Source organism: Passer domesticus, chromosome 6 (genome assembly GCF_036417665.1).
Source record: "Passer domesticus isolate bPasDom1 chromosome 6, bPasDom1.hap1, whole genome shotgun sequence".
NCBI classification, from domain to species: Eukaryota; Metazoa; Chordata; class Aves; order Passeriformes; family Passeridae; genus Passer; species Passer domesticus.
In genome coordinates this window covers 36,011,266-36,025,988 of record NC_087479.1, presented here as the reverse complement: position 1 = coordinate 36,025,988, position 14,723 = coordinate 36,011,266, and the positions used below count along the sequence as shown (strand labels likewise).

Here is a 14,723-nt window from a genome sequence, read left to right as displayed (position 1 = left end):
CTCTTTACACTGAGGGTAGCAGAGCACTGGAATAGGTTGCCCAAGGAGACCATAGAGTCTCCCTCTGGAGACATTCCAAATCCACCTGGACACATTCCTGTGTAACTTGCTCTAGGTGACCCTATTCTGTGAATGTAAACCAATATAAATAACGTGGCTGTAACTAAGGCCATAATCAGGCACTCAATTTACTACACACTTCAGGAAATAGCTACACGTTCTGCAGAGTGCCTGCAATGCCTCTTGGGTCATACAAAATGTTAATATATATACACAAAATGCCTTGTTTTCAACAGGTCCTTCTATTAACTGTTTTGTCCAGGAAACCCTGACTCATTGACAAAAAGGCTCTTTGCAGTTTTTTTTTTTTAATTTCTCCTCCTTTTAAAGCAAAGTATCATTCACTTTTCCAAACAAATACTTAACATCAAATTCTTACACATGCTTGCTTTTTAATAAAGGAAGTGTTTTATTTCTCTTTCAAATTGTATGTATCTGACAAAATTTAACACTGAATTGTTTTAAAAGCTCGTGCTTTAAAATTTAAGTCTGAGACCTCTTAATCTACCTGGTTTTTGGGTTTTTTATTTACAATTTAACATTTATTTCCTGAACCTCCAGATTGCAATCTTGCATTGCAGTGCATATGCTGAGGTAGGACTGCAGTGTGGAGACACAGGTATTGGCACTGGGAGAGTGACAGAACAGGGATAGGGGAGGTGCTGCTCTTGCACAATTATAACAGCTCCAGCTACCAAAGAGACACAGGATGAGGCAGGAACCTTCACACAACAGACAACCCTTTCTCCTACAGTTGTCACTTGAAATGAGTGTGGAAAGAAAGGCAGTCTGATGGGTATGGGTGACACCAAGGAGCACATTGCAGCAGGCTCTGGTCCTGGACTTCTGGGGCTGCTTGTGTTAGCAGAGGTTCAGGCACCAGATATGACTTCGCAAAAGCCTATTCAGCTGGTGAGGGAGTTTAGAGACCAGGCATGAAGAGATCTTTTGTGGAGTTTGCAGGATGGAGCTTCTCTTTTAATGGATAAATTGTTCAGTTGGCATTGATTGTGCGTGAAAAACATGTGACTTCAATAAAATGATAAGGAATAATAAGAGTTGCAGAAAGCTATTGAGACTGAGCAGCAGCATAATGACAGTTAACTGGAGAGAGATCCCTGAGAGCAAAGCAAAACTGAGTACCACAAATGAAAGTTTTGTATGTTCCTGGACAGCTCTGGTCTGACAAAAATTACTTTGGAAGGAGAAATTTTGTTCAACACGCCTTCAGCACTAGCACTATTTCAGCAAGACCCTCTTGAGAGATCAACTCATTTGGGAAGAAGTTGTTTCTTTCTACCTGAATGGTGAGGGGGAAAAAAGCACTAGCCAAAAATGAATTTGGATTAAAATTAAAAAAAAAAATCTAGGGCAGTCATGGAAAAGCTACCCTAGATTTGGCTTTGGGTGCTTTTTGGGGGGGGCGTTGTTAGTTTGGTATGACTCTGAGTTAATCACCACTATAAGGTCACAGCTTTTTACATTCAGTTTAAATCTACAGGCTAGGTTTTCTGTCTCCCAACTCTGCTTCCTCCCTAAGAACAGCTGTCAGCATCTGTTGACATCACTACTAAAGAGTTCCACAAGTAAATAATCCCTAACTTAATGGCTGTATTTAGACATGTTCTAACATATCCAACAGGATCTTAATACCCTGAGTGTCAAATGGCAATCCAAGACATTACAGGAACAGACAGGTACATCCCAAATACAAGACAGTGCTAGTACTGCCATTCTTCTCGGATGACAAGTACTCTTCATTTTTCCATTCAACACAGTTCTTTTTGGAAAGAAACAGACTATCACCAGAAGACCACAATGCTATGTATACGAGCCTCATTTCAAGTAGGTTCCTCCAGCTTTGTGTAAATGGAAAATATTTCTGAAGTGTATCTGGCTGTGAATATGAGAATTCTGGGGTAAAGTAGCTTAGGACTCAAAGTCAAGAGTTAACATGATTTGGATGTTTACGTTTCTCATCCATCATTGCTGAGGTGTGATCCTGTCTGTCACTGCTGAGGGTGCAGGCTGCTTGTTAACCTTCTGTGAGGTGTAAATACTGCAATCAAGGAAGTAGTGACTACTCTCTTCAGGTACTTGTTTCTTCATTTCATGACCACTTTGATCTGTCAAATTTTTACCATAGTGCAGCCTGCTTGTCGTTTAACATCTCCTCTGTTCACCTAGTTAAATTAACTTAGACTGCTCCAAATAAATCCCTTTCTTTTTAGATTTATACTTGTAGCTAAGTAATCATTTGGTTATTTTCATATTTCAAGGCTTGTCTCAGTCAATCCCTTCAATTCACCAGTCATCACCAGTCATTTTGGTGGCTTAAGTTCAGTCCTTGCAGATCTGCAACAGCTTGCATGTGCTTAAGTGTTCATCCCAAATGCAAGTGCAGAAACTCCTGAATCTTTCCCCAGGAGTGTTCCTGTGCATGGGCATGTGCTTTGCTCTCTCCACCCCCCAGAACAGGCACCCCCAGAACACGATCCATAGCTACCTGACAAAATGGAGTAGAAGGAGGATCAATTCGGTGACCCGCTCCTGGATAACTCAGTAGCTCAAAGTTCTCTTTCCCATGCTGGCGTAGACGCCTGATTGCCAGCTCAGCATATAAGGAGCTCTTCCACATCCGATCAGCTTCCCCTACCACTAAGAGAAAGTGACCTTCTGCTTTTTCAATGGGGATCACGCTAGGAGAATTAGCAGGATTCGTTGGGTCTTCCAGAGCTTCAAAAATGTCAAATACACCAGAGTCAGAGACACTGACTTTCTTCATATCAAAACGCAGCCCGGGCAGAGTCATGTCACCATAATGGAGGTCTGCAACTGTGTTTGAGCTACAGCCAGAGATTGAGACAGCAGCCACTACTTCTGGCAAGAAGGTGATCATGGAGAGTGCTAATTCTGCCCCTTTCCCAGTACCAATCACTCCAACTCCTGGTCCTTTCACCTTCAGATAAGATAGGGGGTGGAAAAGAGAGGAAGGAAGGAATAAAGGAAGCATACATTATAATGGGATTAGCCATTAATTGACTTTGGAGTTGCTTTATTAAAAAAAAAAAAAGGTTAGGTTAATTATTGATGTAACCTGTTGGAAAGTGGCAGTCTGGACTCGTGCTCCTCCTCCTGTTTATGGTCTTATTTTTCAGAGACACCAAGACATCAAACCCCACAAAAAATGCCGACAGGCACAAGGCACATCACTCAGTCCTTACCTGGTCCCTACTGCATATGTTAATGCAAATTTTTCCCATTTTCCTAAAACAGGTAACTGGAAACTCAAGTCTCAGGAAAATAAGGTAACCTCACAAATTACATTTGAAGGATTAGATAAATAGCATTTGTCTTATCTTTTTCTAGCCTGGAAACTAAAACTGAAAGCAATACCCCACATCATCAAATTAATTCTTTCAGCTATTACTGAGCAGTGTCATATCATCCTCTCTTAAAACTAATTGCTTTCATGTAAGAAAAAAACCCAAACAAGCCAAACATTTTTATCACCACTGGTCCTGTTTGGAGGATACTCTAGCATTCACTATCCTACTGAACAGCAATCTTCTAGCTCCAGCATAAATTTAACAGATACTCTGTGCTGGAAGAAATTCACTCTCCCCAATCAGATGTGTAAACTATTGGGCCTAAGCTTGCCCAGCAGAAACTGATACTCAAATATTAAAAAAAAAAAAAATCAACACCACCACCACGTATGCATAACTGCTAAATCCTCCCTAGTCCCAAGAGATTTCTCACTGCACTCACCTTTGGGTGACGCTGTAGGAACCTTGCTGCCTCCTCAAAGTATTCAAGTTTTAATTCTTTCAAGACCTTAGGAAGATCTTCAAAGTCAAAATATGGCAGAGAAAGAGCAGCAAAACCATGGGTAGCCAGGAGACTGGATCTAAATTCAATCAAGCCTCCTTCATCACCATACATGTCAATCACTCCTGGAAAGGGACCATCCCCTGTATTAAAGAGAAGAGTTACAGAGGAAAAGTTATCAAACAGGACATAAAAAACTATCTGGTGAAGAGTGAACAACAAAATACAGAATGCTTAAGACATTTGCTATTAATAGTCATATAGGACATTAGCTATTAATAGTCATTATTTTTCCATTTGCACAGCAGATATTTAAGAGAACCAGTGCTGTATCCTGCTCCAGCTATTTCAAACTAAGAGTAGGTCCAGGTCCTTACATTCCTGTAAAAATATATGAAATTACAGGTTTTGCTTTTTAAAACAAAAAAACAAACAAAACCAAAAAACAACAAAAAACCCAAAACAAACAAAAAAAAAACCCTCAACAAAAATAACAACAACAGTTCTAAATGTATTTTTCCATGGTCTTAACCTCTGGCCCTCAGACCAATCATACACCAAGTCAGCTATTTTCCCACAAAGTCACTTCTTAATTAGCAAAGTGCAAGATCATGAATAATGAAGCAAGAGCACTGAGCTCTTGAAGTAAATTCTACAAAACTTACGTAAACTCTGGAATAAACTGCATTGAGCAAAGATAATCCATTGTTAAAATCAACTGGACTTACTATCTCTCTCTCAACATGAGCACTGTAAGCCCTGGCAGGAGAACTGCTCCTGCAGCTGTGATGAGACAGAAGGCCAAACTGGAGCTCTGTGGGTGCGGCTGTGTGTGCAGGGCTGATGGACAGATAAACGTGTGCATACATGTGTACCATCTGTCCCACCAAACTACAGGAAGAATCAGAACCACAATTCCAAACGGCCGTGCTTTTGCAGCCAAGGTTATGTTGTAAAATGTTTGTATGCCAAGCCAGGAGATCTTAGGTTAAAAGGCTAAAGATGCTACTTAATGGAGCTTTAAAGACCCCAAGCAAGCTAATTTTTTTTTTCCCCTGGGACCAGATGTCACATCTGATGTGCCCTGATCCAGCTCACTACAACCATCTCAGCACAAAGAGGACACGCTTGTTGCAAGAGTGTGTTAACTCCCTGACACTACTTGTATGTGCTAAAGAAAAGGTCTCTGGCATTTCAATACACTTGAGAAAAGGACATTTTCTTCCTTTTCCTTTTAGCATGTCCTTCCTAGACATGCTAAATGATGGAAACCTCCCAGATTAAAGCATTAAGAAGTCAGAAAGGGACAGAAACATGCTTTTGGGTTCTTACTCGTTCAGGTCTGATGTTTTTTCATTGAAGCTCAATATTCTACTTGAGAGAAAACAGGTTGGGATAAATTTATTATAATGCTATGATCAACAGCAACCTTTAGTTAGCAGCCAGCCTATATGACAAGAAAATACATATCACTCCTACCTAGAAAGCTTTCTAGCAAGAGCATGTAATCAGAACACAGTGATAGGTGAATGCATTTCTCTCTCGTGAAGACACTCTTTACCTTGCACAAGGATCCTGAACTGCTTCTCTGAGTGCCTACACATGCCCAAGTATAGGGGTCCTGCAGAGATCACTAAAAAGCAGGATTAAACGGGCTAGACAACTTTTTACCAACATTTAAAAACAAACAAACCTCCACATCTGTAGCTCTTATTCCTGAATTGAGAAATTGCTTTAATATTAAAATTACATCATAAGCCCACTCATCTCTCACTTTTAATAAGAATGGTTCACATTTAAGATTCCTATCTTAAAAATATTAACTTTTTTTGTCCCTGGAGCAAAAAAGGGTATGGTCATAATGCTGTAACTGGATCCTCCATAATGAAGGATGGCAGTATCATTTAAGCAATGATTCCAGACTTTTCAACACTATTACAATGCCAGACTTTCCATAAAGGGGAAAATGCAGTTTCATCTTGCAGATGTCTGGATTCCCACTGAGCTCAGCAGAAATCAAACTCATCTTCTAAGGCAGGATAGATCAAAACAATGTCTCAGAGATGGAAAATCCAGCATGCTGACTAAACATCTGAAATTCAAAGTTCAATCTCTGTTGTTTTTTTCCTCAGTGGACTTTGGATCTGTATCTAAATGGATAAAAAATCATTGGTTTGGAATGAAAATACTTAAATACTTAATAACTGTAGTCATACTTACAGGAGTTGCTGAACCAAGCAGTTTTAAATTAGAGGTAATGTGGAGGGCAGTTCCAATACCCACAACGCACAGGGAACTACAAGAATTTTAACTCATAGCTCAAGTGTACAAACACAATCACTGGTGTAAGGTTTCGTTTTCCAACACCACTCACAAACCATCAGAATATCACACCTCTTAAAGCACAACTCTCTCATAAGCAGAACAGGCAGAACTTGCTCATAAATCCATTTTGGTTTTATACCACAAAAGTAACCCAACTACTAACTGTAGTAACTCTGTAGGAACAGAGGTGAGATACATGTATTTTTTAGAATTTCATCTGCTGCTCTGCTTCCTGGCTTGTGTTTCAAAGGGAAGACATTTAATTCAGTCCTATTTAGGGTAAAATCCTTGGGACATTCAGCACAGGCTCACACAATGAAGCGCATCAGCTTTTCTGGATGTTAGATTCTGGTACTCCAGAGCAAACATCAAACCTACTGAAAAACCACAGCAACGAAGTAAACTCTACAAGCCCTGTTCTGCTTTAGCTCCGGCCCGTCCCGCAAGAGCCGCCTCCCGTGGCCGCCCTGCTCGCTGCCGCCGAGAAGGACCAGGCGGGGGGCACGCACAAGCGGGGCCCTGGCGCGACAAGCACTTGGGATATCTTCTTAGGAGTTCAGGGCCACCTGTCTGCAGGGCAGCGTTCGGCTGTCAGCGAATGCGGCTTCCCCCGGTGACAGCCCCTGCAAGGGTTTATTTTACGAGACTTTCCTTGCTCTGGTCCGAGAAGGCGGGGGGTCCCGCCGGCCTCGGGCCGGGGCACTCACCCGGCGGCAGGAAAAGTGAGCCCCTTACGACTCCTTCCTTCAGCCGGATCCTCCGCACGCCGGGGGCCGTGAACAGCCTCTGCACCTCGGCCTTGGCCACCACGGGCCCGGGCATGGAGCCGGGCGGGCTGTGGCCCTGGTGGACCAACACCTCCACCTTCATCGGGGCGCTGGTGTTGCGGGGAACGAGCCGCTGGTACGGCCTCTCCATGCCGGCGGGGGCCAGGCTCCAAAAGAGCCCCATGGGCTCCACGCCGGTGTAGTCCCCGCCGTGGGAGGCGTCCGTGCCCAGGTGCAGCTCCCCGCGGCTGTCCGCCCGGTAGTGCGCGCACGACTGGAAGAGGCAGCCGCGGTCATCGGCCGCCACCGCCCGCAGGGTCACCGCCTGCCCCGGGCTCAGCCCCGCCACCCGCGTCTCTACCCGCTCGTCCGCCGGGCCGGCGGTGGGCGATACGGCCAGGCTGGCAGCCCGTCGGGCCGGCGGGGTGCGCAGCAGGGCCCGCGCCGGGGCGGCGGCGGCGGCCAGCGCTCTCCACATGGCGGCGGCAGCGGCGGGTGCGCGGTGCGGCCGCGCCGCCCGCAATATCGCTAGCGCGGCCGCCGCCCCTTCCAGGCGTCCCCAATAGAGAGCAGAGCCCCTCCCCGCCCACCAGCCCCGCGAGGCCGCCAGCCCCGGGCCGCTCCCGCCTCCCCCAAACCATCCAACTGACTGGAGCAGCGAGCCGTGGGCAGCGGTTAAAGTTTCACTTTAATCCTTTACAAGTACGGGGGATACAAAACGCACAAACGGGCCTGACGCACAGGCAACAGCAGGGCCGGATACGGGCTGCAGGCAGTAGCGGGCACAACGCGTTCGGGGACACAGTGCAAATGCGCCGGCAAGTCCCAGCGTCTTCTTCACCCCCACGCTTGGGTTTACAAAGTTACCGGCGATCCCGGCGGGGCTGAGCGCTCACCCCGCTGCGTGCAGCCGCAGCCCCGCTCCGCCACAGCGGGCCGGCCGCCTCAGGCCCCTGCCAGGCCGCCTCACGGAGCCGCCGTGCCGGGCTGTTCTCAGCAGCCCTTGGGAGCTGGCAGCTGAGGTGGCATTTGAGGAATGTACAGGCAGGGAGCTCCGACAGTGCTGCGGATCTCCACAGCTATACCCAGCCGTGCTGAGGAGACACCCGGCAGCGACTCCAGGATGACAACTAACACGACCTGTTCTGTTGTTTCTTCACGCTTACGAACTTCCACAGACTGTTTAAATGTCTCATTTCTACTGCATGCTCTCAGAACATCACCTCAAGCTATGGGCTGTTTGTTGCCTATAAATGTGAAGTGTTACCTGAGGGCGCTGGCACAGTACTATTGCTTTTGGTAAGTGAAATATTAGATATTTTTAAGGCAGATGCATTTTAGTGGTTTGAGAGAAGGACAGGAGCAACAAAGGAGGGAGAAGTACACAGAGAGAACAGAAAGATTACTGGAGGCAGATTACTGCCTCCGGAAAAACTGGAATACTGGAACTAGAACACAAAGCTGGGCAATGGCATACATCTCCTCTGAGAAGGCCAAGACATGTTTTCATCCCAGTTCTCAGCTTGGATGAGTTACCTACTACTTCAATTCACACTCAAAGCACACAGCCTTACCACCATTTGTTTTCCACAGCTTATAACCTTGTACTACATTAAAACAGGAGGCCATGGGCTCTAACCCAGATTAGAGGAGGCTGTAGAAAGGAAGCGGCTTTCTTGCTTTCACCCACCATCATCCTCCAAGAAACCTAATAGCTTATTCTCTGATGTTCCTTGTTCTCATTCTGAGCCATTTAACAAAACATTTAACAAAACCAGCATCTTCATCTGTAAAGTAACCCAGTTCCTATCAGAGCTTACTGGATGTTCCAGATGGCTTGCCTGTGAGGTGTTTACAAAAGAAATCTTGGATTTGCTGCCAAGCATCTATCTGTGCCTCACAGTGTGCTTTGGGCTCCCCTCCCCACATCACAGGCTTGCCAAATAGCAGGTGCATTGAGGCTGCACACATTGGGAAAAAGGGAGGTTCAATGTAGTGTCCTGCTCCAGGATAACAGACTATCTCAGGCTTTTCCTTCCCATGAGCTTGCAAACGTTTGCTCCCCTCAACTGCAAAGAATTCACTTTTCCAGTTGTGATCATCCTGGCCAACAATGAACAAGAAGCAACACTCAGCCTTCTCCAAAGGGATAAAGCTTTGCTGGTCAGGCCCTTCTAGTGGGCTGTTCAATGCCTCAATAATATCAGCAATCCCGGACTTGCCGACCTTGATGCGTTTTTGATTGATTCCAAGGGGTGGAATGGTGATGTCCTTGTAGCGGAGCACCGCACCCACATTTGCCACCGAGCCGTTGATAAGGGCAGTGGCTGTGATGCCCTTTAGAAAGGAGGCCATGGAGACGCACAGGTCACCCCCCTTAGAGTGTCCAAGCAAACCAATTCCTGGACCTTTAACCTGGAGGTGAGAGAAGAGAAATCACAAGCAATGAACCATGGCATGTCAGTTCTTTAATATATTGCCATGTTTGCAGCTGTGTCTGTCCCAGATTTGGACCCCACATACAGGCATCTGAGGTTCTGTGTACAGGGCCCATGTCTGAGGGATCTTAGGCACTGTTCTGTGCTTGATTTATGATCCTAAGCCCTACTGAGACTGCAGCATCATCCTAACTGAGCTACAAGGTTCAGTGCTGAAGCAGAGAGTACAGCTGTGCTTGCAAATGTGCAGTCCCAGATTCACTTTATTTATAATGCAGTTGAGAGAAGAACGGGGAAAGAGCAGGGGAGGCCTCCTCTACTCCTCCTTTGCTTTCTTTCAGTGCAAAATGCTCAAAGTCAGCAATGACTGTGATATTGTCACCACTTATGTTAAATGTATTTGTTATATTCCAGGTTCCCCTATTAAGAAGCTGACGTGGGGTAGCAGGCTCCACATGAGCTGCTCTCCTGCTTCTCTAGAATGTTTGGTATCTAACTCACAGGAAGTAGTCTGAGGTAGCTTACTCATTAAAATTTATGTTAAAAATATAACCTATTAAAACCATTTTTCTAGGAGAATTGTACAGTCCCCTGGAGTCAATCTAGACTAGGTTACCTTCATTTTCTTTTACACAAGGCAAATTAACTAGAATAGGAAAGTTAAATGACCTTACTGGATGCTGAAATCCTGTAAGGATACTGGAAGAAGGTTAGCTAATACCACAATGCTTCAATATCCAAAGACTCTCAGGGGCAAATAGGCTCTGAGACAGCATCAAAATTTAATACCTTCTGTATCTTACTGCCAGTGTAACAGGCTTCAAACCCACTGACTTTGAAATATGGGAGGGGAAATTAGAAAATATGGCTGAAACTGCAACACATTAAAAACACGTGAAGGTGTTGATGGGAGGCAATAGTACTGTACTGGTCTCAAGGGAAAAAAATGCAGGGGGAAGCAATTTCCAGATTTTTTTGGGCAGAGAGGTGGCATGAGCAGTTAAGGTTAAGGTGACTAAAAAGCAGTCAAGACCTTTAACAACTGCTCATCTTTCTGAGGTTGAGGAAGGTATTTCTGTTCATTCTCCAGAGAAACCAAGTGTTGGTTTGTGCAATTCTAGCTAGTGTCACTCACAGCTACTTATAAGATGTAGAATTGAGCGGGGTTCTCTTCCAAGAGGTGCTGAATTAGAAGGATCCCTAAGTGCACAACTAGCTACTAAAACCCACACTTATGAAATACCAACATTTGGAGTGATTTTAAGAGCTTATAAAATACACAGCATCAAATGTGTATTGGTGGATTTCCTTGAGTTTCCTTGGCTTCCCTGAGACCTGGATCACAGAAGGCTATCATGTGCTCCACAGCTGAAAAGGACATTTCATTCTGAAGGACATTCTACAGAGCATAAATCTAAAATCCCCACTGCAAGTCCAGTAAGCCTCCAGGAAACTAGCACCCTAGTTATGACACTGGGCTGAATGGAGTAGAAATTACCAGTATGTGACCAATGTGTCACTGTTTCACTTGGCCAGTTCAAAAGGAAGAGTTTGAATAATCTGCCAGAGAGCCATTGCAATGGGAGTTAAAGATATAAAACAATAACAGCAAACTCAACAGCAATGCTGTTTTAAGTACAGCAGATCTGCCCCATCTGTAGTCTGACAGGACCTAACTAATGAGAGTTCACTGTAGTGAGAGTCAATGAACAAACCAACCTGGGTGTGTTGTAACATATAGTTTACAGCTTCTTCAAAATATTCCAGGTGGAATTCTTTCATCTCTTTGGGAAGATCTTCATAGCTGTAGAAAGCCAGAGCCAGCACAGCAAAACCGTGGTTGGCCAGCAGGCATGCCCTGTATTCAGGGAGTCCTCCTCCAGTTCCATACAAGTCAATAATTCCTGGAAAGGGGCCACTTCCTGAGAGAGACCACACAACAGTACACATTAACCCACAATTTTTAATTTGGGTTATATATTATAATATAATTTTTAATATATTCCAAATTCATAGGTCTAGGAATGTGTCTTTAAAAAACAGAATGACAGCAGCAGAATGGTATTGAGAGTCCTAAATTACTGTGACAGTTTTAATGAAATGACTACATTGCTTCAATATTAAACACATTAGCACAAATTAGCAGGCCTGCTAATGTTTTAGATAACACCAGGAAACAAGCAGCTGGAACAGAAGGGATCTTTTGACAGTCACAATTAGTTCTCTGTATCATGTAAATTCACTGCAAATGTATTATGCTCTGCTCCAAAAAATACCCAGCAGCTTCTCTTTAGTGCATTTTTCAGAAGGCTAATCCAAAAAAATCCCATATTCTGATGGTTCCAGCTTCTCAATTTTAGTGTAAATGCACCTCAGTAATTTATTCTGGGATTAAGAGAAGAAAGTATTTGAAACCAGCCTTGCTTACCTGGTAAGGGAAGCATTAAGTTATGTTCATCATGGGACAGGGACTGAAGTCCAGAGCTGAGAGGGATTGCTGCCAAGTACTAACCAAGTATGGAAAGGAGGAGGCCAAGAGGGAGACTTCTATTCCTGCTCAGGAGGGAGGGTGAGGCTTCCCTCAGGTGTCTACAGACTAACATCAAACGTGTCTAACAAGCAAGAACCAGAAATTCACCTCCAGCCTCAAGGAGACAGAAGTCAGAGCAGTCAGAGCCCAGGGCACTGGCTGGCACAGCACATATGATTTTAGCACTGTCATGAAAGAGTTATCTGGGACAGACAGGAAAGAAAGGGGAGAGGGGAAGGCACGTGATACATAGAGGAGCTCCTTGGGGTTCCAGAGATATGCTTGGTGAAAACCTCTGTATCAGGGAGGGAAGGAAAGGTGGGATGTGGTGGGGGTGTGGCTACTACAGAACCAAGGGAATGCAAGAGATGAGGCTTCCTACTGAAAATCGCCAGAAATCTGGAGAGCTGATGGAAGACAACACAGCATTTGTCAGACAATCTGAACACCTCACAGGCCCTTTTCATTACTTTCTGACAAAAATACTGGCAGGGCAAGTCTCTCCAATGTTTTCCTTGACCTGCTCACAAACAGGGAAGAACTGGGGACAATGTGGCAGCAAAAGGCAACTTGGGCTACAGCAATTCCGACGTTACTAAGTTCAGGATGTGTGGAGAGGCTGGAAAGGGAAGCCTCAGACTTAAACTCCACAGTTTAGGAGAGCATCTTCCACTTACTCAAAAGAATTACTACCCGATTTTCCTAGAAAACAGCCAGATAGAGAAAAGGTGCCTTGAAAACTGTCTGACTCCACCTCCCATGGCATTTGGGAACAAGTGTACTGTGATCACTGCCTTCATGTCCGGTAGAAGTCAGTTAAACAGACACACGCGCTTCAGCCCACGAGGCTGCTCCGTGTGAGGAGCACGGCCAGCAGATCAAAGCTGGTGGGGCTGAGCAGGCCACGCCTTGAGGAGTGTCCAGTCCCTACTGGCGAGACGCAGCTCGCCCTTGTCCTCTGCCTGGTGCGGAGCGCCAGGGGAGCCTAGAGGCGGACTGGCTCCGGACCTGCGAGTGCGGGGCCGAAAGTAGAGGCAGCAACGTGGGGGAGGGAGCCCGGCCTGGCCGGTACTCACCGGGGGGCAGGAAAAGCGTGGCCCGGATCCTGCCTTCTCGCACCGGGACTCTCCGCACGCCGTCCCGCAGGAACGCCCGCTCGTGCTGCGCCTGGGCCAGGAGCCGCCCGGGGCGCTCCCCGTGGCCCTCAAAGACCTGCAGCTGCAGGAGGAAGGGGCTCTGCACGTCCCGCTTTACCAGGCGCCAGAAAGGCTTCTGGGGCTGCAAAGCCCAGAGCAGCCCCATGGGCTCCAGGCCGGAGAAGCTGCCTCCCGGCAGCGCAGGACAGCGGGCGAGGTCCAGCTGCCCGTCGTCGCCCGCCTGGTAGCGGGCAGTGGCCTGGAAGAGCTCTCCGGTCTCGTCCCGCAAGGACGTCCGCAGGGTGACCTGCTGCCGCGGGCCGAGGCCCTGCACGGCGATGGCCAGCGGCTCATCGAAGAGGCTGCGGGCGGCGGGCGACAGGCGGATGGAGGGGGCCGTGGAGGAGAGTCCCTGCGCGGGGCCTGCCCCGGGGCTCCACGCGGGGCCGCGGCTCCGCGGGGCTGCAGGCGCGGGGCCGGGCCAGGGCAGCCGCCTCTGCCAGGCACGGGAGCTGGCCCGGCTCAGGGAGCGGGCACTGACCTGCCACATGGCTCCGGACCGCTCCCGCCTCTGGGGGCGGATTCTGGGGCAGATCCTCGCGAAACCAGGGCCGCGCTCGGGCCTAGAGTGCCGTTGGCACGCCCCGGCGGGGAGGAGCGGGGCGGCAGCGCCCTTGTCCCGCCCGCCTGCTTCCCTCCTCCGTGCCCATTTCCGTGTCTCCCTGCATGCTCGCCTCCTCTTCTGTCTTCCCCCCGCTGCCTTCCCCGGCTGTGGTAGGCTTCATCCAAGGCTGCCGAGTCCTTGAAACCCGTCTAGGCCGCGGCGAGCTCCTTGGTGTCCCCCCGAGCTCTCCCGGGCCGGGCGGTGGCTGCGGGCAGGAGACGTGGGGAGAAGAGGAGCCAGCGAGCAGAATCGCAGTCGGAATTCACTGGACAGGCAAGGGCCGGTGTGGGACAGACCGGCAGCGATGGGACAGCTCTGCACGGCACGGCCGAACTGTGCCGTGCCGCTCAGCCAAGGGACCGCAGCGAGGGCCAGCTCCAGCCGAGGCGGGGAGAAGACACACCAGCACTAGCTCGCCATTGCTTCTTGACTCCTTGCCGGCTCTGCTTCTCTGTTCGTTACCCCAAGGCATGGGCAAGGTGGGTTATGTCTCCATCAGGCTGTGCCCGGCCTAGGCAGCTGCACAGCCGGGTGTATTAGGAAGGGTGGTTAGGGTGGTCGGGGATGCAGGAGCAATAAGGGAGGAGCACTTTCACAGACTATTTAGGTAGGTCAGGAAACGTGGCTCTTCTAATGGATTGTGCAAGGATTTAAAAAACAGGGTCATTCAGTCAATCTTAGGCAGAGATGGATCTTCTGATCCAAAAGGAATTGCAGAGGGAGAGCTGTTTCCTGAAGCTCTTACTTTTCCTGGGAGATGAAGGCAGGGATGCCTCATCCTCTGAGCTCCTTGTGTCTGTCTTAGAGGTGTGAAAAGTGGAAGCATCTAAGGAAATCTTGAGCATTGCCCTAATTGGAAATATTAAGTGCTCAGAGATATTGGGCAGTCTTTCATTCACCATGGAAATTACCCTTTCTCTCCAAACAGATGAGGTGTTCTGTCATCTAGCATTTGGGTACGTTGTCTGCCCT

At 47.5% G+C, this 14,723-nt stretch overlaps 2 protein-coding genes across 4 annotated transcripts; both read right to left on the bottom strand.

Moving 5' to 3' along the window:
* Window positions 1-445: 445 nt before the first annotated feature.
* LOC135303133 (peroxisomal succinyl-coenzyme A thioesterase-like) lies at window positions 446-7,491 on the bottom strand. The gene is made up of 3 exons (XM_064424500.1): window positions 6,924-7,491; window positions 3,832-4,034; window positions 446-3,019 (listed from the first exon to the last, which is right to left on the bottom strand). The coding sequence occupies exons 1-3, from the start codon at window positions 7,459-7,461 to the stop codon at window positions 2,444-2,446; spliced, it is 1,317 nt and encodes a 438-aa protein (XP_064280570.1). The 5' UTR covers window positions 7,462-7,491; the 3' UTR covers window positions 446-2,443.
* A 161-nt stretch (window positions 7,492-7,652) lies between these two features.
* Window positions 7,653-13,995, bottom strand: LOC135303132 (acyl-coenzyme A thioesterase 1-like). 3 transcript variants are annotated; one of them, XM_064424499.1, is made up of 3 exons: window positions 13,629-13,995; window positions 11,141-11,343; window positions 7,653-9,398 (listed from the first exon to the last, which is right to left on the bottom strand). In XM_064424499.1, exons 2-3 carry the CDS (start codon window positions 11,201-11,203, stop codon window positions 8,793-8,795), a joined length of 669 nt encoding a protein of 222 aa, XP_064280569.1. In that variant the 5' UTR covers window positions 11,204-11,343; window positions 13,629-13,995; the 3' UTR covers window positions 7,653-8,792. The 3 variants fall into 3 exon arrangements, with proteins under 3 accessions (XP_064280569.1, XP_064280567.1, XP_064280568.1); XM_064424497.1 differs by having other exon boundaries at window positions 13,028-13,652; XM_064424498.1 differs by lacking the exon at window positions 13,629-13,995 and adding an exon at window positions 11,850-12,804.
* Window positions 13,996-14,723: the final 728 nt, after the last annotated feature.

What these genes read in the sequence shown, in the direction of transcription:
- LOC135303133 (XM_064424500.1), bottom strand. Translation starts at nt 7,461, where the DNA reads ATGTGGAGAGCGCTGGCCGCCGCCGCCGCCCCGGCGCGGGCCCTGCTG. An exon ending in CTCACTTTTCCTGCCGCCGG is followed by an intron (nt 4,035 to 6,923) that starts GTGAGTGCCCCG and finishes TCTTTAATACAG; the next exon opens with GGGATGGTCCCTTTCCAGGA. An exon ending in TCCTACAGCGTCACCCAAAG is followed by an intron (nt 3,020 to 3,831) that starts GTGAGTGCAGTG and finishes TCTTATCTGAAG; the next exon opens with GTGAAAGGACCAGGAGTTGG.
- LOC135303132 (XM_064424497.1), bottom strand. Translation starts at nt 13,637, where the DNA reads ATGTGGCAGGTCAGTGCCCGCTCCCTGAGCCGGGCCAGCTCCCGTGCC. An exon ending in CACGCTTTTCCTGCCCCCCG is followed by an intron (nt 11,344 to 13,027) that starts GTGAGTACCGGC and finishes GGTCTCTCTCAG; the next exon opens with GAAGTGGCCCCTTTCCAGGA. An exon ending in ATATGTTACAACACACCCAG is followed by an intron (nt 9,399 to 11,140) that starts GTTGGTTTGTTC and finishes TCTCACCTCCAG; the next exon opens with GTTAAAGGTCCAGGAATTGG.